This window comes from Prunus persica, chromosome G1 (genome assembly GCF_000346465.2).
Source record: "Prunus persica cultivar Lovell chromosome G1, Prunus_persica_NCBIv2, whole genome shotgun sequence".
Classification (NCBI taxonomy): Eukaryota; Viridiplantae; Streptophyta; class Magnoliopsida; order Rosales; family Rosaceae; genus Prunus; species Prunus persica.
Genome location: NC_034009.1, coordinates 1,043,823 through 1,070,616, shown reverse-complemented (window position 1 = coordinate 1,070,616; position 26,794 = coordinate 1,043,823). Strand labels below are relative to the sequence as shown.

Sequence of the window (26,794 nt, the reverse complement as noted above, 5' to 3'; positions counted from 1 at the left end):
TTTAAAATTAAGACTATTAATCTGCAAATTAAAGTCCCCTTCCTTTGGTTGAAGAAAAAAACAAGTCTTATATCATAGGGAATAGAGTGCTGCCCTGTTCCTTTTTTATTTACTTTTCCTAGAACAATCGTATTCCTGGATAGATTTCCCAAAACAACCCACCAACATTTTTTCCAGCAAAAAAAAAAACCACCAATATTTTTCTCTACATGCATGCAAACACCTTGCCCCAACTTTTATCTTTCTCTGTCCCCAATACTTTAGCTTTAAAGCCCGCTTGCCTTTACCCAAAAGAAAAAAGAAAAAATCGTTTGTTAATATATTAATTATTCTCAACGTACCTCCCTCTATATAAAGCCCATGCAATATAGCAGGAAGAGGCAACCAAAAACCCTCCACTTACTAGTTATGGCAATGCAATTACGCTCTTTGCTCTTGTGTGTGCTGCTGCTTCTCCTTGGCTCTGCTTTGGCAGATACCAATGCTGCTGCCAGGATCCATCCACCCATTGTCTGTGCAAATCTTAGCAGGGCCAATTTCGATACTCTTGTACCAGGCTTCGTATTTGGGGCTGCTACAGCATCTTACCAAGTCAGTGCATGCCTTCTGAGGGCTTAATTAATTGTGTTTCATATGGTTACTTAATTAAGTTTCATTTGATTTCATTGTCAGATATCATTCTGCATATATATATATATATATATCGTCTTATATTTGTATGTACATTTCAGGTAGAAGGTGCTGCAAACTTGGACGGTAGAGGACCAAGCATATGGGATACTTTCACCCACAAACATCCAGGTCTGTTGAATCAAACAATCAAATCTTTTTATTTTGCTGATCAGCTACTTCATTTCAAAACATATTATATATACAGCTAATTCATTCGTTGCTTTTTTTAATTTAAGCTTTCTACCTCAGTATCTGTGGTGTCATTCTTTTCCCTCGTATATTTGTTTTCTCCAAATCCTTTCGGTAATTAAATATACGTTTTTCAATGTCTAAACAAGCCAATACTCCATGGAAATTTGTTATTCTGGACATACCCTTGTGTTTTAAGTGTTATAAAAGTGTTCAATGGAAATTAATTTAGAACTATCGCTTGTATCAAAATAAACCGAACTTTATGCTCTAAATAATTAAAATTATATTTGGTCATTGCAGAAAAGATCGCTGATGGCAGCAATGGAGATGTTGCTATTGATCAATATCACCGCTATAAGGTTTGAAAATCATATAATTTTACTATGTAGACCTTCTATATTCGAATTTGAAGGACAAACGACATTTATGATGAAATCCTTATATTTTGGCTTCTTTCTTATAATTGTGTTTATCTTTTGTGTCATTACAGGAAGATGTGGCAATTATGAAAGATATCGGGTTGGAATCGTATAGATTCTCTATCTCATGGTCTAGAGTGTTACCAAGTAAGTTGATCATTCGCATCCACATATTTTATTAGGACCAATCACTTTATAGTTTAACATGTTTTATTCAATGTAATTTCTATTTCTCGATAGGTAATTGCTTATATTTTCTTGTTTTGTTTTAATTATTATTAGATGGAACACTAAGTGGTGGAATTAACAAGAAAGGAATCGAATACTACAACAATCTCATCAATGAACTCCTACACAATGGTGATACAACTGTTAATCTCATATATCGTCCTAATATATAATAACAACAAATGCATTTATTTAATCATACTTTTAATTTTATGTTACTGGTCATATGCTATATATAGGTATAGAGCCATTAGTGACACTCTTCCACTGGGATGTTCCCCAAACCTTAGAGGACGAATATGGTGGTTTCTTAAGCAATCGTATTGTGTAAGTGAATAACTTTTTTTCCTTTATATAATATTGATCATTTAATTATATAACTACAACTATTATAACAAATACATTTTGAAATGTGTACACACAGCAATGACTTTGAAGAATACGCAGAACTTTGTTTTAAGAAATTTGGTGATCGAGTTAAGCATTGGACCACACTTAATGAGCCATATACCTTTAGTAGCCATGGTTATGCAAAGGGGACCCACGCACCAGGACGATGCTCTGCTTGGTATAACCAAACATGCTTTGGTGGAGATTCGGCTACTGAACCATATTTGGTGACACACAACCTACTCCTTGCTCATGCAGCCGCTGTAAAATTGTACAAGAAAAAATATCAGGTCCTTTAATTAATTTTTTATTATTGGAATATTGAGGCCTAATTGAGAATTTGATATGAGTCAGTAGTATTAAGCAACAACATAATTGTGAATATATATATATTTATTTATTTATTTATTTATTATTTTTTTCTGACTCAAAATCAACAAAAAATATTTATCTTTCTCGAGTAGGCATATCAAAAAGGTGTGATAGGAATAACAGTGGTAACACCTTGGTTTGAGCCCGCTTCAGAGGCAAAGGAAGACATAGATGCTGTATTTCGAGCTTTGGATTTTATATATGGATGGTAAGTATACTATAATTTTATATATCAACTCATTTAAATACTTTATTTATGAATTATAATATCAGCTAGCTAGCTAATAGCATTTTATATAATATTATAAGTTTATGCTTAAACTTTTCATATTTTCATAGGTTTATGGACCCATTGACAAGAGGTGATTATCCGCAGAGCATGCGATCTCTTGTTGGAGAACGATTACCAAATTTCACAAAAAAAGAATCCAAGTCACTGAGTGGGTCATTTGATTATATTGGAATAAACTACTATTCTGCTAGATATGCCAGCGCTTCTAAGAATTATTCTGGACGTCCAAGCTACTTAAATGATGTTAATGTTGATGTAAAAAGTGAGTACAAATTAAAAACTTCAAGTAATTAATTATGTTCTTATAATGACTAGATCCTAATATTCATATTTATATATGTTGTCGCAGCTGAGCTTAATGGAGTTCCCATTGGTCCACAGGTATGCATCGAAGTATTTGTTTAAGCTATTGGCATTTGGACAATTAATACCTATATATATATATATATTCCCAAAAGTCTCACTAATCTTCAAATGGGATTGCAGGCTGCTTCAAGCTGGTTATATTTTTACCCAAAAGGACTTTACGATCTTCTACGCTACACAAAGGAAAAATATAATGATCCAATCATATACATTACTGAGAATGGTAATTAATACTTTTGAGCATTAATTAATTGCATAATTAATGTTTCACATATATGCATAGTGGTGTAAAATATAGTTAAGTGCTGTAAACTCTAAATTTAAAACTAAATGCACATTGCCAACATGAGGTAGCCGAGTGGCAAAAGGTCTTCACTTGCAGATCAGTAGTCTCATGCTCGAACCCCAATAACACCTTTGTAGTGAGAGAGAGAGAGAGAGAGAGAGAGAGAGAGAGAGAGAGAGAGAGAGAGAGAGAGACCCCATATTTCTCTGTAGTTTAAACTATCGTTTATATTAATAATAAATTAAAAAACTAAATGCACATTTCTTTTTTAGAGGAAAAAAATGTGTGCATAAGATACTTCATTATACTGCAGGTGTGGATGAATTCAATCAGCCCAATCCCAAATTATCACTTTGCCAACTCCTTGATGATAGCAATAGAATTTACTACTACTATCACCACCTTTGTTACCTCCAAGCAGCAATTAAGTAAGTGTTTGTCAACATTTTAATTAAGGCTATATATGTATGGAGCCTCCTTACATTCCAGTTATTTAATCACTAAATTGACCCAAATACATTCTTTTTCTTTATTTTTCTTTTGTGTGTTTGCAGAGAGGGTGTTAAAGTGAAGGGATACTTTGCATGGTCATTGCTAGACAACTTTGAATGGGACAATGGATATACTGTTCGGTTTGGTATCAACTATGTTGATTACGACAATGGACTGAAAAGATACTCAAAACACTCAACGCACTGGTTCAAAAGTTTCCTCAAGAAATCTTCAAGGAAAACGAAAAAGATCCGAAGATATGGGAACAACAATACTAGCGCTACCAAGTTTGTGTTTTAAATTTAAATCCATGTGATGAATAAAGTACAACTCCTCCTCCATAGATCGTTGTTCGAGTTGTTTTTCATGTTTTACCTTTATGTTTGGCTCTTTCTGAGTCGGAATAAGTTGCAGCAACTCATTGTGAGTTAGTTGTCTCTCCTTGTGAGTGTTTAGTTTTAATTTTACTTTACGTCATGTGCTTGGTTTATCAACGTTTGTTTGCTTTATGTGGTAGAGGTGCTTTGACCCTTTTCGGATGTGGTTGGAGGGATACCTTATGTCTAAATGTTGTTGATGTATCCTTCATGTGTTTGTATTAGTCCATGTGGTCAGTGGCTCTTTATGGCTAAATTATGAATGCAATTCCTCTAGATAAAAAATTGTGAATAAAAATAAAAACAAAAATAAATGAATGTTCAGCCCCCACCAAAATATTTGCTACTTATACTAAGACATCTAGGACCCTAAACCCTAGATCAGGTCTGTAGTGTACTCCCATGTGGTCTTGGGTTTAAGCCCCCATAGTACTCGTGTGTTGTGAAACTCTCCCTTCCTAACTTCAGGGGAAAAAACTAACTAAGACATCTAGTTTGTTTTAAGTATAAATAAACTTAAACAAGATCCTTGTGGGCAAAAGAAAATGTTCAGGGTGCTTATTAGAGAAAACTTATGCTCAGAAGGGACAATATATTTTTTAGAAATTTTTCTATAAATCCAAATTCCCATTTAAGAGTTGGGTTTAATCTTCCTTTTTTAAATTTTATGATCTAATAATTTTTTTTCCTTTTTGAAATTATTTTTATGCTCCAACTATGCCCCCAGTGATTTAAATCGGGTAAGAGTTATTTATATCATAATAATTAGGTAATTAATATTGTTATTGACTTTGATTGCAATACATATAAAAGGGTAAGAAATTAATTTTAGACCAATAATTACTCTATTTGACCTTTAAATGAATATGATTTGTATATTTTTGTCTATCAATTTGAATTTTGAAAAATCCTATAAACATGTTTTGTTGATAAAAAAAAAATATCATATAAACATGCTAAGAGGCTATGTTATTCAAAAAATAAATAAATGGATTTTCTTCTTCTTTCTTCTTCATCTTCTTCCTTAAGGAATCCTGAGAGTTGTTGAGGCCCAAAAAATCTCAAGCAAGGTTCGTGCATATTTTTAGGTCTAATTCATTATCCTACTATAAAATAGACGTGTAGGCCCATCAAATACGACTACGAAGTGCCTAAACAAGCTTTGATATTCGCTCTATGCCAAACGAGACTACAATTTGGCACGTGGGGAGGTTATGATACAGGTTTACCTACCCCACTGCTTCATCAAGCATTATCTAACACAGCTCTTAGCCACTGCAATACAACGTAGCCCAAGCATAAGCGTGCAAATAACTTGCCATGCCAAGCAACTCCCTTTAGTGCCAAACCACCAAACAAGCTTAAGTGGGCTTAAGCCACATACATACATGGGGCTTGCTGAGCGGGTTGTGATATGGATGGGTACAAGGGTCTATAAAGCCTATTAAGGGTTCAAAAGGTGGAGGTTTTAGGCTGCTTGGAAGCACCAAAACCCAAGCCCACTTTCTTAAGCCCAATACATGGGTAAGTAAGAGAAAAATTCCAACACCCTTTCGTTTGAGATTGAACTAGCCTTGCCCAATTCAAACTGAAAAACCCTTAAAATCCAGTTTACATAAATATCTAGGCTAACGAAAAAGATAAGCCTCAACCTTTTTATTTGACCATCATCTTTACACATCTTTACCCCTGTGAGCTCATGCAGGAAAAGAGAAAGGAAGGTCAAGCTGGAGTGTTGCCTAGTAATGAAGCTTTTAGAAGGCCCAGTTACAGGAAGGCTTTGGGGCACCAAAATCTTTTGTCTCAATAACCATGGATTCAACTTATTTTAGGGAAATTTCACTAATTAAGACCATATTGGAAAAAGTGAAAGGAAAGAAAGGAGAAGACTTGGCCAAATGATAAGAAACTAACCAGGGTTTATGGGGTAAAGAGGAGTTCCAGTGCCTATAAGAGGAGTTCCAGTGCCTATAAAAGGAGGCCATTGGCTACCCAGCATGGGGGACTTAACTCAACCACAGCAATCGAGCGAGCATATTCTCTAATTGCTTGAAACATCAAGCCCAAGCACCTTCCCTTCCATCTCCTTCTTCTCTATCCTAAAAAATCAACGCAAGCAGGAGCAAACATATTCTCTCATTGCTTGAAGCACCAGATTCAAGCTCTGGTTCTTCCATCTTCTCATTCCCTATCTCAAAAAAGCCTATTCCATATTTGAAACACCCATCCTCTCAAGCCAAACTAAAAGCATGGTTATCACATTCTTGGTAAGAAAATGCATACATCGCAAGCCATCCTCTAGCTATCGGAAACACCCATAATTTCAAGTATTAATCCTTTCTTTTTGCTCTTTTTGTCTTAGAACACCATGCCAAGTAATAAACGGTACCCAAAAATTTCTACAAGTCACCATCCTCAGATTCAAGCATTAGAGTTAACTTTCTCTATTCCAAGAAATCCATTCAAGTTGTTGGAAGTACTCTAAAGTTGCTGAAAGATATAGTCTATCTACAATTCCAAGCTTTTTCCTTTCCAGCCCTCTCTCTCTCTCTCTCTCTCTCTCTCTCTCTTACTAAACTTATGGGCTCTTAGCTCCCACACCATAAGCTTCTCATGCCAAGCCTAGTTGTATCTTGATTCACCAAAGCAAACTCTCATGCCAAGTTTGTACAATATCAATGCATCATCTCCAACTTTTTCCAGAGCCGCCGAAAGCCTATCCAAACAAGTAGCAGCTGCTGGAACGCCTCTTCTAGCACCTGTTCCATTATGTCTCAAGCAAAGCCCTTTCAACGCCTCCTCAAATCTATCGTCCAGCAAGGTCCTTACAGCGGCTGCTATATCATTCTCATCAAAACTTGCAATGTACTAAGGAGCCATTGAAGAAAACCAAAGTATTCCTTAAGACTTTAACTCTTTCGAGATATTTTGGGGTCTGGTGCCGCAAACTCCTTACATGGGTGAAAGAGAGCTCAGTCTACCTCTCAGCAATCTAATAATCCTATTGCAGCAAAAAAGACTCTAACAAGAGTTAGTTCTTTGATTGGTGAAAATGAAATGGCCTCATACATATGTAAGAAATCTCACACGAATAGAGACCTACAAATGAGGTAAATAAACCCAATCAAATGCATACATACCTGTTCACCCGTTTTAGATTTGTTCCTATGATGGTAGGGTAAAGTTTTCCATTGTCTTGAAAATCATTTGTGGTCAACAAGTCAACTTTCTTTTGTATATGAGCATGCCACTACTAGCAATAAAAACTCTAGCAGACTTATTTATAAATGGATAACTTGCGCCCCAATTTACTGATTTCTAAACAAGCGATTGTGAATTTGGGTGAGGAATATCTCCCAAGTAAGTTCTTTTCTTGCCTCAGACTGGTGAGGGCTTTACAATTTTTCACAATACAAAACTAGTAGTTCTTGTTAGAATAAATAACAAGAAAGTAAACTGTTTCAGGCAGAATGCCTTTTACAAGACGCAAAAATGGAAGGATCAACTCTAAAAAAGGACAAAAGAGCATTGGACTTCAATTTCTGCCTAGATAGCTACTTATGATCCGGACTGAATTGGATGTATCCGTACTGGATTGGACCATCAACACCTTCAACTGTCAAGTTTCAGCTATAAATCGATACCAACGTTCGAGTTTGGCAGAGCTTTAATCTATTTCAAGCCCTGGAAGGCTTTTTGAACCAGCAGAATTGGAACCTCTTCAGTCTGAAATGAGCAGAAGTGGCTGGATTTGATGATTGCTAAGCTGGAACTGCGATGTAATACATGTTCTGCTTGATCATAGCTCTCCATAAATTTGTTGAGGTTTTCATATTTGCAAAACCCGAACTCTGCTTGTTTTGGCTTATGCTAAACCAAATTTGTAACAAGAAAAATCTCGCTTTGTATGACTATTTCTCTGAAACTGAACTGAATTTAGAGACTCTGAATTCTAGCTTGACTTGCGTGTTGTGGCTCAATGAGCTTTGGTTGCTTCAGTGTTTTGAAGGTTTTTTGAGATCAAGTGATCATTTTGAGTTTTTGTTTTTTGATTGGTTTTTTGGCTGTTCTTAATCTGTTCACCTTCTCTCATATTTATAGAACATGTTGGAGTGAGATTTCTAATCTTTTAATAATGGGCGGCAGATTTTCTAAAAACAAGATCTTTTATTTTAATGTCAAAGAAAATGGGATTTTTATCTATTATGGTAGACAAACCATTAACAGTCAATTCTTTATGGTGATCACTTCTCTGTTTTTTGAAAGAAAAACCTAATCCCTTTTTAACTTTTAACTGCTTTTGTAAGAATTCAATATGTCGTGATGGTTAGTTTGCTTTTCCTGATGAACAACTTCCTGCTTCATACTTTCTTTTTAGAAAAATGTAGTCTGCTTATCCCTTGGAAATGATGCCTGTTCTGATGCAAATTTGTATAAAAAGGAATTTTGACCTTCTTTTGACTGAAAAGACTGGAGATATCTTCCTGTTTAATACCTGCCTTCATTAACTCCCCATAAGCATTCTTGTGATAGTTAAAATTGCTGACTTTTCAATGTCAAGTAGTCACGTGGGTTTGCTTCAATTTTGGGCTGTTCTCTTTTTCATCTAATCACGCCAAGCCCAGGTTGAGTTTTGGGACTGTGGGCTGATTTCTTTTCTCTGTTTCCAAAGCCCAAGTTTATTCTCGTGGGCTAACAGGTCCTGGGCTGGGCTTTCTCGATTTTTGGGCTCTTGATTCCAATTAAACGGAAAAGTCCAAACTGCTTGGATTCTGAGATTGCTGTGTTGTTCTAGGCCTCCAGCGCTGGGCTAGCTGTGCATAATTTTGGCCCAAACAATACCGTGCCATAAGGTTAACACACACACAAAAACATATGATATACATACCTACGAAAGAGATATGGAGGAAGTATAATTATCTATGAGTGAGGTATATATATATATGTGTGTGTTAATTATCTATAGATGAGGTATGTATATGAATGTTAATTTCCTATGGCTGATAAATTTGAATTTATCAAAGAAAACTTGGACCCAATATATAGGACCTCTACGTCACCAATAGGTTAAGTTGGAAACTATGTATCTCTAATATATGTAAAGACTTATCTAACTCCATACATCCATGGTGGTTATACTTCAATGTGAATAAATGATAAAGAACTCTACACCAACCGTATGGATTGAATAACTCATACCTATAAGATAGGTATGCAGCCAATTAGGAAAGAAAAAAAACCATATGAATCCTTTTAGTGCTTTAGGGTAATATGGTCATATCTACATTCCGTATCTAAAAGTAAAAAGTTTTGAATTCATGGAGCACAAATGCAAAAACATAATTTTAGGGATGTGTATGCTTAAATTTTCCATTTCTAACTAACAGTCCCCTTTTATTGAGAGATTCTTTAAATAATTTTATTTACGGGACATTCTTTAGGGCTAACTACATTTTTTTTTTCAACAATCCAACCCGTCTTTTTTTGTTTTTGTTTTTTTAAAAATGAAGAAAAAGGGGGAAAACCCCCAAACACCAACACAACAACTAACTAGAACTAATCAGACGAGCCTTATTGCAAAAAAGTCTACATTCATAGATCATTATTGCAAAAAAATAGATAAATCAGAAACCGTTTCGACATCTAATTGTGTCCTACAAAATCAATGAATATGGTGTTTCAAACAAGTACTAAAATTTCAATAATTTAATTGAATGGTCAAATGATATCGGATTCAAGTGATTTTTTGTAGAGATGATCTTTGAATGAATATCTACAAAATATACGTTTGGATTAGTGAAATACAATGTAAAATGGGCCCTACAAGTGTGTCCCTCAACTAAAGCTATATGTTCTAACTAATGGCATATAATGTAATTTCATTCCCTATAATGGACATAAGAAGAATTTACATAGCCACACGTTTGGCTTGGTGGACTGCAATGGACAACGGAAAATTAGTGTCATGTATTCATTACATCACATCTAAATTGGACTTATCTAGCAAAAGATCAACTAGAGTAGTGGTTTGGAATAATTGCTCTCCCAAGAAATGTCCTGAGTTCGAGACCTAACATCTGTTTAGTGTGTATGAATTTAGTATGCTATCGCCTCTCTTAATAGGAAATGTCTTTAAAAAAAAATATTGAACCTATCTAAGAACCCCTATATTTTTCTTCAAAAGAAAACTAATGTTTCTTGCATAATTTCATGTGTACAAATCATACATAGACTTTAGCTTATGTACGTTTCAATGTCAACACTAAAACTCCTTACGTCACATAGTTTACACTTGTTGCAATCTGTAATTATAAAATTATAATCTAGAACTTGAAATCTGGAATAGATTTTATATAACAAAATATAGAATTGGTTTTGAGAATTCAAAACCCATCCATGATTTGATTGCGCGTGTGTTATTATTAATTTTTGTTTGCCAACTATAATTGATACTTGTATTGGTACCGTATATGCACGTGCGTAATAGGAATTGACTCAGGACACCTTGACCTAGTTAGTCAATTGGGAGGCAAAGGGTATAAAGAGGATTTCACTAATAAATTCGTTTTAGTGTGGTATAATATACAAAAATTCATATATAGCTTATTTGGAGAGAAAAATTCAAAACTACTCACATGCTATTTTCTAATTGGTTTTTAGTGTGTTAAAATTTTATAAGAACCAGTTAGTAAATAACAAATGACTAATTTTAGGTTTTTCACTGCAAATAAGCTCTATATTATGTCATGCTAAAATAAGTTTTTGAATAAATATGTTAAAGTATAATGATGATTCATATCATATGTATCAACTTTCAAGCATTTTATTCTTTTCGTCAAAACATGAACTGTAAAGACTGGTTGGTAATTTTTGGAACAAAGCAGATAAATATACCTAAATATAATTTCATACATATTGAAAGTGTTGGTGTAGTTAGTTCAATACAATTGTTTGAGTAATTTTCTGTTCAAGTGTGCATTTTCCATGCATGTGTCATGTTGTAATTTTCTGTTAGCGATATAATATTGATGTGTCATGTTTTAAACGGTTGAATTATTAGAATGGTTTAGATATTTTAAAATGCGAGTAAATATATGAATTCTAAATACAGAGGCTCATAATTCTATCTCTTTTTCCGTAAATTAGATTAATTTAGAATAAATTTTCGGTGGTATTTAAAAAAATATATATATAACAGCTTTACTTCCTCTGAAAATTTGGCCTAAAAACCAGGGCTTAGCCAGTCACAGGTTACAAGCCTGAATTTTGGGCCCGAAAGCCCAAAACGATCCAACCCAGTTAACAGCACCTGTGATGGGGCCCACACACAAAAAGGCCAGTACCCCCTCTATCAAACCTAAAATCCAGTACCATCCAATTGCAGCGTCTTCTTCCCTGGCCACCCATAAACATGGCTCTACGTATGTCCGTACAGTTCCCGATAACCCCAACCTTCCTGTTACCCACAAAAGGCGGTCACGTTAACTCATCCGTACGGTTGAAACCGCCATGTGCCTGTAACCATTCAGTTTCCCAGTTCCAGCCCAGACGGCCCCTAACAGACCCGAGGAGCAAGCAATCGCTTCTCAAAGCCGTTGACGAAAGCCAAGCAAATTCCGAGTCCGGGCCCGAATCGGTGAGCACCCAGCAGAAAGAATCGGCGGGAGATGGAGAATCGGCGGCGAGTCAACCCGTCGAGTTGAGCGAGTTGGGGAAGGAGATCAAGGAGGCTATGCAGAAGAGGAAGGAGGAGAAAGACGGAGACTTTCTGAGCGGAGTGGCGGATGAGGTTAGGGAGATCGAGTGGCCTGCGTTCGCGAAGGTGTTGGGGACCACTGGTGTGGTGCTTGGGGTCATTGCTGGCTCCAGCGTCGTTTTGCTCACTGTCAATGCCGTTTTGGCTGAGTTTTCCGACCAGGTTTTTGCCGGCAAAGGGGTTCAGGATTTTTTCAGCTGAGAGTCTGAGATAGGATAGTGTTCAGTGCAAACCCGGGCCAACCCAGCCCATATGCTATGCTAATTGAAGAGTGAAACTGTACATGATAATGTAATGCAGGGTCATATGACTCATTTCTTTGTGAAATTTCACTCTTTGGTCAATACACTACTTGAAATCAATACTCAATAGCATTCATTGTATATTCAAAATTTATGGTTTTTTCCCCCTTAATTCTTACTAATGAAAGACAAGCATAACTAAATAGGGTTACAAATACAATCATAATTCAGTGCTGCTACCCTGATCAACCAAGACCTGAAATCTCTAGCACCTGGTTAACTTTAAAACACACCTCATTTAACAAGTTCAAGACAACAAAACAAAGGTGGTGGAAGAGCATCAGGAACAGGAGCCTTATCATTCATTCACTTCCACCGGCAGGGCCAACCAGGACTCCTTGAGCAGTCCCTTCTTTCCGAGCACCATCGTCCTTCTCCTCACCCTGCTCCTTCCGTATCTTGATCTTGTACTTGGCCTCAAAATCAGAAATTTCCTTTTTCTTCTTTTCCAATGCCTCATTCAGCCTAGCAATAACCTCCTCAATCCCCTCTTTGTTGCGCTGCACAGCAGGCAGGACCTCCTTGATTGTTCTCTCCACCAGCACACCTCCGATCATCCGGTAGCATCGCCTGGATGGATCAAGGGGCTGGATGGCACTGATGACCAACGAGTGCTCGCTTGCTTCCATCTCTAGCTCAGTGATTTTCGAGTAAATTTGGTTGAGTTCTGACCTCATAGCAGCAAACTTATTTGCAACTGCTTGCTCATTTACATATTCCTTTTGATCTCCTTCAGCTTTACTACTGGCCATGATTGTCTACAATGATATAACAACAGTATTCAAGAGTATGAGTGATCCACATAGTCAACAGTAGCTACTTTAGACCACTGCAAAAAAGGCTTAGATATTGCATGTGGTAGAAAACTGGAAAACATACTTCAGATTCCCACAATATAATCTTCTTCTTTTAAAAGAAACAAAAACAAAATATTGCAGCTGCATCTACCATAAATGATGATGCATTTCATACATGTGCTCCTCGAGTAATGTAAACTGACTCGATTTACTTTACAGATTTTTTTATAAAAAAAATATCATTCTCAATGACTAAAACAGAATATTGCAACTAAGGAACCATTTTTCAATATGATAGACCACAAACAAGTATATTTTGATACGAGATTCCAAATGCAACTAAGGTTTGTGCAACTGTCTACAACACAACTAAGGATGCCAAACAACTGCATCCCAGCAGTGAAGTTCACTTTGTTGACTTGTCTATGTCTAGCATGCTTGCACTCTATATGCACATACATACAATCTGTTGTCAACTTGTCAGAAGCTCCTTGACAATACTGCTTTTCCCGAATGTTTAATCCTAATAAGGCAGCAACATGGGGTAGCAATTAAATGAAAAGAAAAAGTTGAAAGTAATTAATTCATAGTTGTCATCCTATAACTCGTTTATGTATAGTATGCTTGGACTACATATACACACACGTAAAATCTGTTGTTAGCAACTCACCATATGGTTTTTCCAAAATGTTTAATCTCAAGGCAACAGTAAGTCCTTTAATGAGATTCTCTATAATGTTTGATATATTATGCTAGACACCTTGCGGCCTTTGAATATCTTATCCATGAATCACTTAAATACAAATTTGAGTCTTCAAATGAGTCTCTTTATAACCCTAAAGTACCTTGAACTGGAATTTAAAGTTCTACATAATAAACAAACAAAAAAAAAAGTTCTAAAAGTAATTTATTCAACTGAACTGGCTAACAAATAGTTACTTACTAAAACCTAAAAGCTTCAAAACTACTTATCTATTTCTATATCTCTACTTTTTAAAAATGAAGTTGGTGAGGAAAACATATTGAAAGTTAAAACTACATAGTCGATTTGGAGAATCCACTGTCCTTTAATTTTTTTTCAACACGCTAGCCATCTCTTCATATTCAAAAGTAAAATTAACACTAATGAAATATGATTTCGTTTTCGAATTGTGTATTCAACCTAAGATATACGGTAATTGGTTGTCTACACTTAAAATATCTTTACATGGTTCAAGAACTAAGAGAAAATTTTATGAGATAGGTTCCTAAGTATTTTATTCAAGAGGTTACTAGATGATACAAGAATTCACATATAATGACTCTCCTCAGTACCAAAATCTCAATAATTATATTTCAGTGCAATGAAATATTAATCTGTTTTGTTCTCGCTCTGCTTCATGCAGTTTCAGGAACCTCAAATTCAAAATCGAAGCTCTAATCCAATACAACAAGAAAAGCTAAGAGCTATACCCAAACACTCCCTTTCCTCGGATCACGGCAACACAAACCTTCACCATATAAAGTGATGACTGGGGGGGGGGGGGGGGTGTTCAATTAGACCTAACCAGTCATCACTTCTGATTAATTTTACTCAAAAATCAAAGGAATTGAAAACCCTACGATCCTACTTCAAAAGAGAAGATACATTTAGTCTGAAAGTCAAACGGAGAAGATGAAAGCAAAGCAACAACCCATGGGAAAGAAAGCGTACCTGACTGGTGTCGCGAGGCGATAAAATCTTGACTAGAGTGGGGGAGACGGTGGCTCTGTAGACTATAGAGAGTGGCAGCGATGCGACTGACGAAGTAGCAGTTTAGCCAAGTACATCGCTTTGTTTTGTTTTTTCTTTCTTAAAATTCGGTTTTTTATAAATCGTATAATAAGACCTCCTTCGTTTGCACCCAAAAATAAGGGGAAAAAAAGTTCATAAGAGCGTCCACAATGGGATGGTGTATATGGTTAACATACACTCTTTGTCATCGAAATTGTCTCAAATGGGGAAATGTAAAAGGTTATAAATATACATCACCACCATAGAGATGTAAAATAAAATGTACATTTATATCTATTTTTACATCTTTTGCAGGCGGGACCCACCAGAGAAAAGAGAAGAAAAATGAAGAAAAGTTGGCATAAAAGGCTGGGACCCGCGACTACAGTAATTGCTGGAAAAAAAATTCACATGTTGTTTGCTCATTTGTGGTTTTCATGCTCCCCTAATGTTTTTCGATGAAATCATATTTTCTCCGAATTTAAATATTTTTAGGTCTATTTGTTTGAAAAATTAAAATTAACCTAATACAAACAAAATTAATTTTTAAAAGTAAACACAAAATGCAAATTTAACACAAAAACGAATTAAGACAAACAAAACAATTATACATCTTAGATTTACATCTTTTTCCATTTGAGCAAAAAACGTATTTACATCTCCCGGAGGTGTAAAGGGGATGTAAAAGTGGCTTTACACCCCCTAATTTACACCCACCACTGTGGATGTAAGCATTCACAATGGGCTCCCTAAATCACCTATTTAGACAAATTTTAGGGAGGAATTGTAAAAATACAACTCCAACCATGCTCCCTATCCACCTCCTAAAATAGGGAGACCTCTAGGAGCTCCTAAATCTGAGGATAGAGAAAAGACTCCTAGTAGCTCTCTATAATTCAATGAGTATTTCAAACCTTTATTTAATGTTAATTAATTATTTTATTTTTTTAGTAGAGATGGACCAATCAAAAAAAAGTTATAACATTTATGACTTCCTAAATTAAAGAGCACGATTGAAGTTTAAATTTTATAGAGAGCTTATAAAATAACTTTTATATGTTTTTAGCTAAAATTTAACTAAAAGATAGAGAGCATGATTGTGGATGCTCTTATAGCTAAAATATTAATGAGTTTATATTTGGTGTAATATTAAAATATATTTTATAGTGTAATGTTAATTAAATAAAATTGGAAAAGATAAAAAAACCCTCTTTCCCAAATTTATCATGCTTTTTTTTTTTCCCTACTAATTTATATAGGTCATGTGATCGATTCGCCTTCCAAGACCTAAAAAGAGTCCCTCTTGTATGTGTATATGGCTAAACGAGGGGCGTGGTCCACTGGCTAAACGAGGGGCGTGGTCCACTGGCTAAACGAGAGGCGTGGTCCACCCTAAATTTTAATATATAAAGGATAGACTAAATTATTTTAAATTAAAGTAATTTTTGTAGGTTTAAAAATTTATTCACCATGTATAAGAAAAAAGATAAAAGAGTACACTTTAGGCTCCGTTAAAAGTAAAAATCTCGTAATGATCCGCTAGTGTAGTGGTTTAGAGTATTTACTTCCTCAGGTAAGGTCTTGAGTTCGAGTCTTAATATTCGTGTTGTTTACGTGTTTAATATGCTATCGCCTCTTTCAACAAAAAAAAATCCTCAGAAGTTAAAATCCCGAAACAACCCCAAAGCCCCGTTCCTCTCGTTGCACTTCCCCGCTTTCGAACCCAAGCAAAATCCGCCACACCCTCTTCACCGTTATTCTCGGCTGTCGTGCTTCCAAATAACTTCGAAAATCGAAGAAATCCAAGCACTCAATTGCCATCGGAGCGATCCAAATCCGGATTTCACAACCTAATTGTTGTTATATCTCTGATTGATTCATCAAATCAATCAAATTCCAGTCGAAAGCCTAAGCCAAGTTTACGAAACAGAGGCTTCAAGATACTAGAGAGAGAGAGGAGGCTCCGCCTACACTTACAGCCACACAAACCCCAAAACCTGTCATAAGGTATCAGTATCTTTCTAAGCATTATTAATTTTTTTTAAATTCGCTAATTTATTTTTGTTTCTGGCTGATTAGGGTTTTCAATGTTCATATGTTACTTGCAAAGATCGTTTTCTGTTTTGCTCGCAAGATTTTAAGTAAAATAGACGGAATTTGAAGTTTTTGCTGCGTGATTTTCTCAGTTTGCCAACACACCTGATATTTTGGACTTTATCTGCTTTAAATTGCTTCTCTTTGGATGTTCCCACTGCCTGCCTACCATTGTTTAAGGACTTTAATATACTTTGACTTTGTTAATTTTATGTGGTTTGATTTATTTGATATTCTACAATTCCAGGCGTGGAGTTTCGCAGTTTAGTGTGTTGCAAATGGAAGTGGAATACGATAGAGATGACTCTCCAATGAGAGAGCATCGGGAGGAAGGGATATATGATGATTTAGATGAGAATGGGACGGACAAATCAAGCAGGCATCGCAGCAAGGATCGGAAGAAGAGTAGCCGAGGGGAAGAGAAGGACACTAGAAGTAAAGACCGGGAGCGGTCGAGGAGAAGTAGTGACGATTTTGTAAAGGAAAGAGAGAAAGAATCTAAAGATTCGGAAAAGGATCGAGTATCTAGCAAGGAAAGGAGGAAGGATGATAGAGATGACCGCTATAAGGATAAGAATAGAGATAATAAGGCGAGGGAGAAAGATTATGATCGAGAGAGTCATAGAGAAACAGAGCATGAGAGGGGGAAAGATAGAAAGGATAGGGGAAAGGAAAAAGAGCGGGAGAAGGAGAGAGAGGTAGAGAAGGATAGTGATCGAGGACGAGACAAGGAGAGGGGGAAAGAAAAGATTAAGGACAGGGATAAGGACAAGGAAAGGGAAAAGGAAAGAGACAGGGCAAAAGAAAAGGAAAGAGAAAAAGAGAGAGAAAAACATAAAGATAGAGAGAAAGGGAGGGAGAACTATAAAGATACCGATAGGGAGAGGGTGAAAGACAAATACAGGGAAAAGGAGAGGGAGGTGGATCATGATAAGGATAAATCAAGAGATAGAGTAAGCCGGAGAAGCCTTGATGAGAATTATGAATGGAGCAAGGATGGGGGAAGAGATGATAAAGCTAAGCTAAATGAGGAGTATACCGGGGATAAAGACATTAAGCAAGGGAAGGTGTCCCATAATGCTGAGGATGAACGGAAGGCTGAGGGCTTATCAGGCGGAGCACATCTATCAGCATTGGAGCTTGAGGAACGCATCATGAAGTAATTACTTCTTCATATATGTTCTCTTTATTCCATATTTGATTTATCACATGAACCTTTTTCATTCTTTGAAATATTTCCGCTTAATTTCTCATTTTGCATTATTGCACTTTATGCTCTTTGTGAGGCACATGAGAAGTTAGATTGTAATGTATTTAAGGAATCATGTAAATTGGTCTCATGGACACTCTGAACCTGTATGTGATATACGCATAATATGCTTGGGCAATTTGCTATAAAAATTATCAATAATGACAGGGAAACATGTAAAAAAATCTACTTGGTTGTATATTAATTTGAATCAATATTTTTTAAGAAGATAATAACAATCCAATATATTCCATTTGGTTATCATATTAAAATAAATTACAAAATTTGAACAGAGAGATGATTGTAGCATGCAAGCACCGTTCTGCTGGGAACCAACTGTCAATTTATTATTTGACAAGTTTTCTTGAGGATATATCTTGTGATTTTATGCTTGTTTTCTGGTTATATCTTGATTTTGGCTGCAGCTGATTGACACAGTTTTAGTACACTATAGTTATTCAGCTCATTCCAATCTTTGCTTGGAATTATTTTCTCCTATTTAAATGGAGCTGAATGATGGATGTTATGGGAGAGTGGGTTTTTATTTTATTTTACACAATTTTCAACTACATGAGTCGTCTTTTATTGCATTTGAACACTTAATAGAATGACAATGTAGTTATATTCCGTTGTGTTACTGTGAATACAGAATCTTCTTGTATGTATGTTCGATATGCAAACACCTTTTTTTATGTTTATTTTTGTTAATTTTTTTTTAAAGACAATGCCATGTGTAAAATGACTATTTCTTTGCGTTGTGGTTCCAGTTTAGTTATATTGGTTTTGCTTTTTGCTCAGGACAAAGGAAGAGAGATTAAAGAAGAAGAAAGAAGATGTTCCTGAGGTTTTAGCATGGGTCAGTAGAAGTCGTAAGCTCGAGGATAAAAGGAATGCTGAAAAGCAGAAAGCATTGCAGCTTTCTAAGATTTTTGAGGAACAGGTTAGTTTGATAGTGTTTTCTTTTTTTCTTTTTTGCATAGTGTTTACAGTTAGTTGATTTTATGATAGCCATTCATATTTTGTGTATTTTCTCAGGACAATATTGGTCAAGGAGAGAGTGAAGATGAGGAGACAGCCCAGGATACCACTCGTAAGAATGCTTCTTACTTGAGAATTTTTTTAATATTGCTTAATAGAAGCTAGTTAGTTGAAGGGCCATCTGGACATCAACAGGAATTTGAATTTAGTTCTTTTTGCATGATTTTTTAATAAATATTTTAGCACATATGCGACACTATGTTAGAGACAGATTGCATATTGTATGTAGAACTTGTAAACTTATGGAGCACGATTTACCCCTGAGCACCAGATAAAAAATCATAAATCTTGAGGACTTGTATCTGTGATTCTGTATGCCTCTAGGGGTTTGGTTCAGCATTCTGTCTATATGCACTGGTTTCTATATATTTCTAGTTTATAAGAGTGTAACAATGACTTGACCATGACTGGTTGTGGGACGCGATGCTGTTGATAGTATTTTTAAGAGTTTGATTCAGATTTTCAGTTGACGTGTCAATAATGTCTGAATAACTCTTATAATCCATGAAGTATTTCTGGTTGCTTGGTTAGATTGATCTCACCTTTACTCTAAATACCTGGTTACAGATGATCTAGCTGGGGTTAAAGTTCTTCATGGCCTTGACAAAGTAATGGAAGGTGGGGCAGTTGTTTTAACACTCAAAGATCAGAACATTCTAGCTGATGGTGGCGTTAATGAAGGTAGAGTAGCTTGGAATTACTTTGGTTTTGTTAGGGCCTTGTTCCTTATAGGCATGGATTATTTTTTTTTTAAAGAGGTGGTTTTTTTTTTTTTTTTCCTAATGTAACAGACATTGATATGCTTGAGAATGTGGAAATTGGAGAGCAGAAGCAGCGAGATGACGCTTACAAGGCAGCAAAGAAAAAAACGGGGATTTATGTTGATAAGTATGTTGACTATAATTGTAACGTGTAAACATTGTCTATTCTAGCCATTGACTATAATTTGGCATTTGCTGACATATCTCATTACTGGGCTGGTTGTTATTAACTACTTGTGTGTATTATGGTGTCTCAGGTTTAACGATGACCTTAATACAGAGAAGAAAATTCTTCCACAATATGATGATCCAGTCCCGGATGAGGTCAGCATTTTCTGTTTTTATTTCCCAAACTTTGAGCTTAGACCCTATTCTCATGAACATTTTGTTGAAATGTTGAGCATGGAGGTTGTAATATGTGAATTTATGTTTCTTTTCAGGGGTTAACTTTAGATGAAAGAGGACGCTTTACTGGTGAAGCAGAAAAGAAACTCGAAGAGGTACTATTTTATTTATCGTCATAATTTTATTATTGGTAATAAAAAGAGAGAATATGATTTAAGGACATTTGGTGCAGTGAATTGAGATGGTGTTCTCACAATTGTTGTTTCCATTGCTTTCTGTTTCTGCTGGTCTGGTCTGGTCCTATTTTTATCTTTTTAGAGTTTGGATGTATATGATTTATATGCTCCAATTTGCATGAGTTATGCCCCTTTGATGTTTATAATGTGATCTTGCTGCGTTTAGATAAAGACAAATGAAAATGGAAAATACTAACAGTAGCGTTATTTCTTTTGAATTAGCTGCGTAAGAGGATACAGGGTGTTCCCACGAACAACCGCTTTGAAGATCTCAACATGTCTGGAAATATCACATCTGATTTTTATACTCAAGAAGAAATGCTTCAATTTAAAAAGCCCAAAAAAGGGAAAAAGAAATCCTTGCGGAAGAAGGAGAAGCTAGATTTAGATGCCCTTGAAGCAGAAGCAGTGTCTGCAGGATTGGGTGTTGCAGACCTTGGTTCTAGGAATGATGCAAAGAGGCAGGCCAATAAAGAGGAGCAAGAAAGATTGGAAGCTGAAAGGAGGAATAGTGCATACCAGTTGGCGTATGCTAAAGCAGATGAGGCATCTAAATCGTTGCGTCTGGAACAAATTCTTACTGTTATACCAGAGGAAGATGAAACTCCTGCCTTTGCAGATGATGACGATGATCTCTATAAATCCTTGGAGAGAGCAAGGAAATTGGCTCTTAAAAAGAAAGAGGAGGAGACGGCATCTGGTCCACAAGCAATTGCACTCCTTGCCACCACCACAGCCAGCAGTCAGACTGCCGATAATCAAATCCCCTCAACTGGAGAGTCACAGGACAACAAGGTTGTCTTTACAGAGATGGAAGAGTTTGTCTGGGGCCTCCAGCTTGATGAAGGTATTTTATTTCTCTGTGTTTTTGCCTTTTAATCAACCTTAGGTGATTGTGTATTTGATTCTTTATTGGCCAAGTGTGGAATCCTTCCCTTTTCCCACTTAAGACGTAATGTCTGAATGGTCATCATCTTGTAGTTAGCTGGTGGCTGTCATCCTAATTCACCAAATGCAGGATAACTTATCATTTCCCCATGGAGGGGTATGATGTTGCTCCTGCTGCTTTTACATGCCGATTTGATCTTTGCTTTTGTGCATCTTATCTGTTTAATGTGGGTCAACTTGTGAGCATTCTTGATGTAGGATATGGGTGAATTGAGTATTTAGGTAGTTTAGCGGAAGCAAAAACAATGGAAAACACAAAATAGGATGAACAAGGATAGGTCCTGGAATCACTCTAGGGGTTTTGGCTTCACACCAAGTAGTCTCCAATCTTTGGAAAATAAGCTTTTCTTTATATCTCAACAACTCAACTCTATAATGAATTACATAGACGGTGTTTTTATAATAATCTAATCCTAGAGTGAAAAGGAAAATTAAACTTATTCTAGGAAAGAAATCCTAATCCAAATAAAATAGGAAACTTAGAAATCCTACTGAAATCTGGAAAAACTAAAAGTCCTAATGAAATCTGGAAAACTTAGAGAACCTAGGAACTATCAAATAAATTAGGAAACTAATTAATAATTCCCTCTTCCATCTTTTTCGTTTGTAAACCCTAATGGGTTTGACAAAGATGTCCTCATCAATTCTCCCTAGCTGAGAAGAACTCGACTCCCGTAAGTTAGAATTGTAGTAACATTCCTGGAAGTCGGAATCAGCGTGCAAACATATAGACTCATCCTCTGCCTCCCTCCCGAATCTGATAAAATCAATGAGTTGTAGGAATGCTGACTGATCAGTTAGACTTTTCCCTCCTTTGCTGAATGGTGATTCGATCAATGGGCAACTTACTAGTGTCATCATAGGATGAAAAATCTCACCAGATTCAACCTTAATGTCGACAACACTAGCAAGAAGTTCAGGCTTACACACTTCTTCCTTAAATTCACCTTGACCAGCAGCTTCTACTTGAATCTCCATGGTATTGTCTTGAAAATTTTCTCCTTGTTTCCAATCATCAATGGATTGATGTTCTTGAGACTCCTTTGAACAAATATTGATCACGTCAAACTTATCCACATAACGGTGCTTGGATGCTTCTAGTTTTGCAAGACGATCCATGAGTCTGAATCGTTTCCAGCATAAGAACAATCCGTTCATAGACCATTGTTGGCATGTTTGTCTTACCAACCGTAGTTGGAGCCATACACTCGACATACAACATGCAGAAAAGAGATTTGAAAATTTCGAACCCAAGGAAAACGAAAACCTGGCTCTGATGCCAAATTTAATGTAGGATATGGGTGGATTGAATATTTAGGTAGTTTAGCGGAAGCAAAAACAATGGAAAACACAAAATAGGATGAACAAGGATAGGTCTGGAATCACTCTAGGGGTTTGGCTTCACACCAAGTAGTCTCCAATCTCTGGAAAATAAGCTTGACTTTATATCTCAACAACTCAACTCTGTAATGAATTACATAGACGGGGTATTTATAATAATCTAACCCTAGAGTGAAAAGGAAAATTAAACTTATTCTAGGAAAGAAATCCTAATCCAAATAAAATAGGAAACTTAGAAATCCTACTGAAATCTGGAAAAACTAAAAATCCTAACGAAATCTGGAAAACTTAGAGAACCTAGGAACTAACAAATAAATTAGGGACCAGTTTGGCATTGCTGTGCTGTGAAAATAATCGCTGTCAGATTTGCTGTGAGAGAAAGCAGCTTGGCGTTTGGTAAACTTTTTGTTAAAAGTGTTGTTGGTACTGATTCCTGCATAATCAGAAAATGATTGCCGCATAATCTTTAAACCCAACGCCCCTTCAAAACTGATTCCTACATAATCAGAAAATGAAAGCACCTCATTAGCTGCTTTCCCTTATAGCTTTCTCTCACAGCAATTTTTAACAATAAGTGATTTTCTCATAGTTTACCGAACGGGCTGGGCTTCCCAAAATTTTTAAAAAATGACTTATCACCCCAAATAAGCAATGCCAAACTGGCACTAGGAATCTAATTAATAATTCCCTCTTCCATCTCTTTCGTTTGTAAACCCTAATAGGTTTGACAAAGATGTCCTCATCAATTCTGCAAGTTTTAGCATTTGTTCTGAAGGTGATTTTGATTGTGGCCTTTTGAACCAGTGGAAATTCTAGAATGCTTTGATGCTAAATCATAGTTTCATGTTTTCATTAAAGCTTTTTCAAGTCACAGCATGTATAATTTAGAAAGTGACTGTTTTGCTATGTTTCCCCTTCTTTTTCAGAATCTCACAAGCCTGAAAGCGAAGATGTTTTTATGCAAGAAGATGAAGAGCCCAAACCTTCCCATGAAGAAAGAATGAATGAACCTGGTGGATGGACTGAAGTTAAAGATATGGATGAAGACGAAAAACCTGCTACTGAGGATAAGGAGGAAATAGTTCCCGATGAAACTATCCATGAAGTTGCGGTCGGGAAGGGCTTATCAGGTGTGCTGAAGCTGCTTAAAGATCGGGGAACCCTTAAAGAAGGTATTGAATGGGGTGGCAGAAACATGGACAAGAAAAAGAGCAAGCTTTTAGGCATTGTAGATGATGATGATGAGCCAAAGGAGCCCCATACATCACGTCAAAAAAAGGATGAGCACAAGGACACTCGTCCATCCTCTTCCAGCCATCAAAAGGAGACTCGTCCTTCAAAAGTCTATCAAGAAAAGGATATTCACATTGAGAGAACTGATGAATTTGGCCGAACTGTAAGTACTCCTGCATTCTCTTACAGTTTTTGTGTGTTTTTATGGTCTAAGTAACAGTGTTACACTGCAGTGAGGTGTTCATAGAATTCTTAGTCAATTGATAATATTCTTATGCACGGGCTAAATTTTAGGGTTGGGAGTGTAGTTCTGTAAAAGCTGTGTAGAAAGCAAGAATATGTATGTTCTGATCTTTGTTTCATCAGTGACATCATATTAGCCATTGTCAATTTAGATATTCCTATGTTTATTTCATGAAGTTTTGGGTTTGGAAGTGCTATGGTTCTTTCAAGCTGGGATGCGGGCAATATTTTGGATGTTTTTATCTTTGCTTCATCAGTGATCATGTAGTATTATTCTACATTGCTAACTTATTTCCTTGTTTTCACCAGTTGACACCGAAGGAAGCCTTTCGGACACTTTCTCATAAGTTCCATGGGAAGGGGCCTGGCAAAATGAAGCAAGAAAAGCGAATGAAGCAATACCAGGAAGAACTGAAGTTAAAACAGATGAAGAGTTCAGATACACCATCACTGTCTGCGGAGAGGATGAGGGACACTCAAGCTCGCTTGCAGACACCCTATCTTGTACTCAGTGGTCATGTTAAACCAGGGTAATGCTTTGTTCATTTATTTCATTCAACTCAGTTTTTTGTTTTGGTTTTGGATAAAGTTTTTAAACAAGAAAATCAATATACTTAGTTGGAGTAGGTAAGTGTTGGAATAGCATGCTTTATTTTGTATATTCACACGTTAAAACAAGGTGTTTAACTTTTTCATATGTTATCAGGAATTATTAGGATAATTTTTATAGTCCTTGTGCTATGATAAAAGATGGATTATGGGAAATTCAATAATTTCGAGTGTTAGTGGCCTTGATAGGCAGTGCAGTATAGCGCTGCTTTACCTGCTGTGTATGTCATTGGCAGGCCGTCATTGGTATCTAGAATGATTTATATGTAACAGTAGAAGTAGCTGTAGTAGTAGTGGTAACAATTTGAAACCCCAAAAGGTACCTATCTAGCTATTTTCTAGTGTTTCTTCCCTCCCAAAGATTGCTGGGTTCGGCAGGGGGGCCAGTTTCGAAGCTGAGTCAGTGAAGCTGATTGGTGGATTCCTGGGTATAAATAATAATTATATTATCATCATAATCATAGTAATAATCAAATGCATTAAGAAATGACTCAACGAATTCTCTAAAACGTGAATATCTCAATTCTCTAAAGAATTGGATAAAGAAGCCTGAGCTGTGGTATAGGCTTCCCTGCCTTAACCTTTCTATTTTTCATTCAACATTAGTATCCCTAATTGATTTACCCTTTTTCCCCTCTGTTCTCATGTTGCCAGGCAAACGAGCGATCCGAGAAGTGGTTTTGCTACAGTTGAGAAAGATTTCCCAGGGGGCTTGACGCCCATGCTTGGTGACAGAAAGGTAAGTGCATTCGTATAATTCTTGGCCCTAATTTCATGATGTTGATGTTTATGTATAGATAGACTGATATTCACAGGATCCAGTCTTTTCCAACTGGCAACTTATTAGTTATTTTGAAGTGGAGGTTGATCGTGAAATGTTAGTTTGTCCAGAGACAGAAAATAGCCTGATTTGTGATTCACACATTCCTTCTGTACTTCAATTGATTATAGTGTTTTGATGGAGGGGAAGGGGTTTGGGGGGAGCAGATTGATGAATGTGAACTCTCAGTTTCTGAGAGCTTGGAAATGAAACATATTGCATTTAAAATGCTTGTAGATGATATTGTACAAAGTGCATTGGCATTGGCTTCACAACTGGCTAATGGTTTGTAGTAGGATGTAGTAGATTATCACTATTCATCCAATTGTTATGTTCGTTTCTCTTGCCATTTTTTAATTTCCAATAGAAATAATATGATATTGTTTTTTTTTTTTCAGGTTGAAAACTATCTGGGGATAAAGCGCAAAGCAGAGCCCGAAAGTTCAGGAACACCAAAGAAGCCTAAAACTTGAAGTTCTCTTCGGCTGAAATTTGGAGTTGACCTTAAAAAAATTCATCTTTGCCCCAGTAAGTACTGTATCGTAATGGGCAAGTGGCTCACATGTGTTGGCCTGGGATTTTGCCCTATTTGTTCTGCTACCGGCCGTAAATAAACTTGTTTTTGACAGAGCCATGGAGAAAAATTTCAAGGTAGTTTCAGATTGTTTGACAGTAACAAAAGAGATGTTATTTTATTCTCTGATAATCTACATAAACCGTTTTCTGCTTGAACAGGGTGTTGTATTTGCTGTCCAAGGATTTATGAGGTGTGACTTTGACTATGGAGTTCAGACAAGAATAGAATCATAGGTCGATCTAGTGTAGTTGGGGGTGTGGGTGCAGGGTTTTCATTGGGTTCATAAATAGCATGAATTCATAATACTTATTCTGTATAGAAGTAAAAGTGAAACCAATGGAAACCAAATTCCGGTGTCGATACTGCCGGAATAGTAGTACTGAAGTACATGTTACTCTTATTCATCAGGAATCCACTGTGATCACGGATAAAGATCTTACCGCTATGTCTTTGTTTGGTTTGGTTTACCAAAAGTTTAAATTATAAAACCGATCAAAATTCCTAATGGACACTTTAAAGATAATTTTTTTAAGGAAAAGGAGTACTTATTTATAGTCAGCGGTGTCAAACTCAAATGACCTGTTTGTTGTCTGTTATTGTTCGTGC

General features: G+C 36.2%; 4 protein-coding genes across 5 annotated transcripts; 3 read left to right on the top strand and 1 right to left on the bottom strand.

Moving 5' to 3' along the window:
* LOC18792288 (beta-glucosidase 12) lies at window positions 1-4,456 on the top strand. Its single transcript, XM_007222183.2, has 13 exons — window positions 1-591; window positions 732-801; window positions 1,165-1,223; window positions 1,355-1,430; window positions 1,566-1,643; window positions 1,751-1,838; window positions 1,936-2,191; window positions 2,366-2,481; window positions 2,613-2,827; window positions 2,915-2,946; window positions 3,052-3,154; window positions 3,531-3,645; window positions 3,772-4,456. Exons 1-13 carry the CDS (start codon window positions 361-363, stop codon window positions 4,007-4,009), a joined length of 1,677 nt encoding a protein of 558 aa, XP_007222245.2. The 5' UTR covers window positions 1-360; the 3' UTR covers window positions 4,010-4,456.
* Window positions 11,348-12,204, top strand: LOC18792348 (preprotein translocase subunit SECE1). Its single transcript, XM_007225869.2, has one exon. It carries the CDS (start codon window positions 11,498-11,500, stop codon window positions 12,041-12,043), a length of 546 nt encoding a protein of 181 aa, XP_007225931.1. The 5' UTR covers window positions 11,348-11,497; the 3' UTR covers window positions 12,044-12,204.
* LOC18791884 (probable prefoldin subunit 2) lies at window positions 12,161-14,827 on the bottom strand. Its single transcript, XM_007225930.2, has 2 exons — window positions 14,635-14,827; window positions 12,161-12,902 (listed from the first exon to the last, which is right to left on the bottom strand). Exon 2 carries the CDS (start codon window positions 12,894-12,896, stop codon window positions 12,447-12,449), a length of 450 nt encoding a protein of 149 aa, XP_007225992.1. The 5' UTR covers window positions 12,897-12,902; window positions 14,635-14,827; the 3' UTR covers window positions 12,161-12,446.
* Window positions 16,357-26,699, top strand: LOC18789161 (SART-1 family protein DOT2). Of its 2 annotated transcripts, XR_002269883.1 has the most exons (14): window positions 16,357-16,701; window positions 17,036-17,947; window positions 18,836-18,977; window positions 19,073-19,127; window positions 19,643-19,756; window positions 19,867-19,963; window positions 20,094-20,160; window positions 20,277-20,336; window positions 20,640-21,264; window positions 23,633-24,102; window positions 24,492-24,712; window positions 25,446-25,530; window positions 26,010-26,262; window positions 26,347-26,699. XR_002269883.1 is itself a non-coding variant. In XM_007225434.2 (13 exons), the coding sequence occupies exons 2-13, from the start codon at window positions 17,067-17,069 to the stop codon at window positions 26,082-26,084; spliced, it is 2,892 nt and encodes a 963-aa protein (XP_007225496.1). In that variant the 5' UTR covers window positions 16,357-16,701; window positions 17,036-17,066; the 3' UTR covers window positions 26,085-26,633. The 2 variants fall into 2 exon arrangements, 1 of the variants encoding a protein (XP_007225496.1); XM_007225434.2 differs by having other exon boundaries at window positions 26,010-26,633.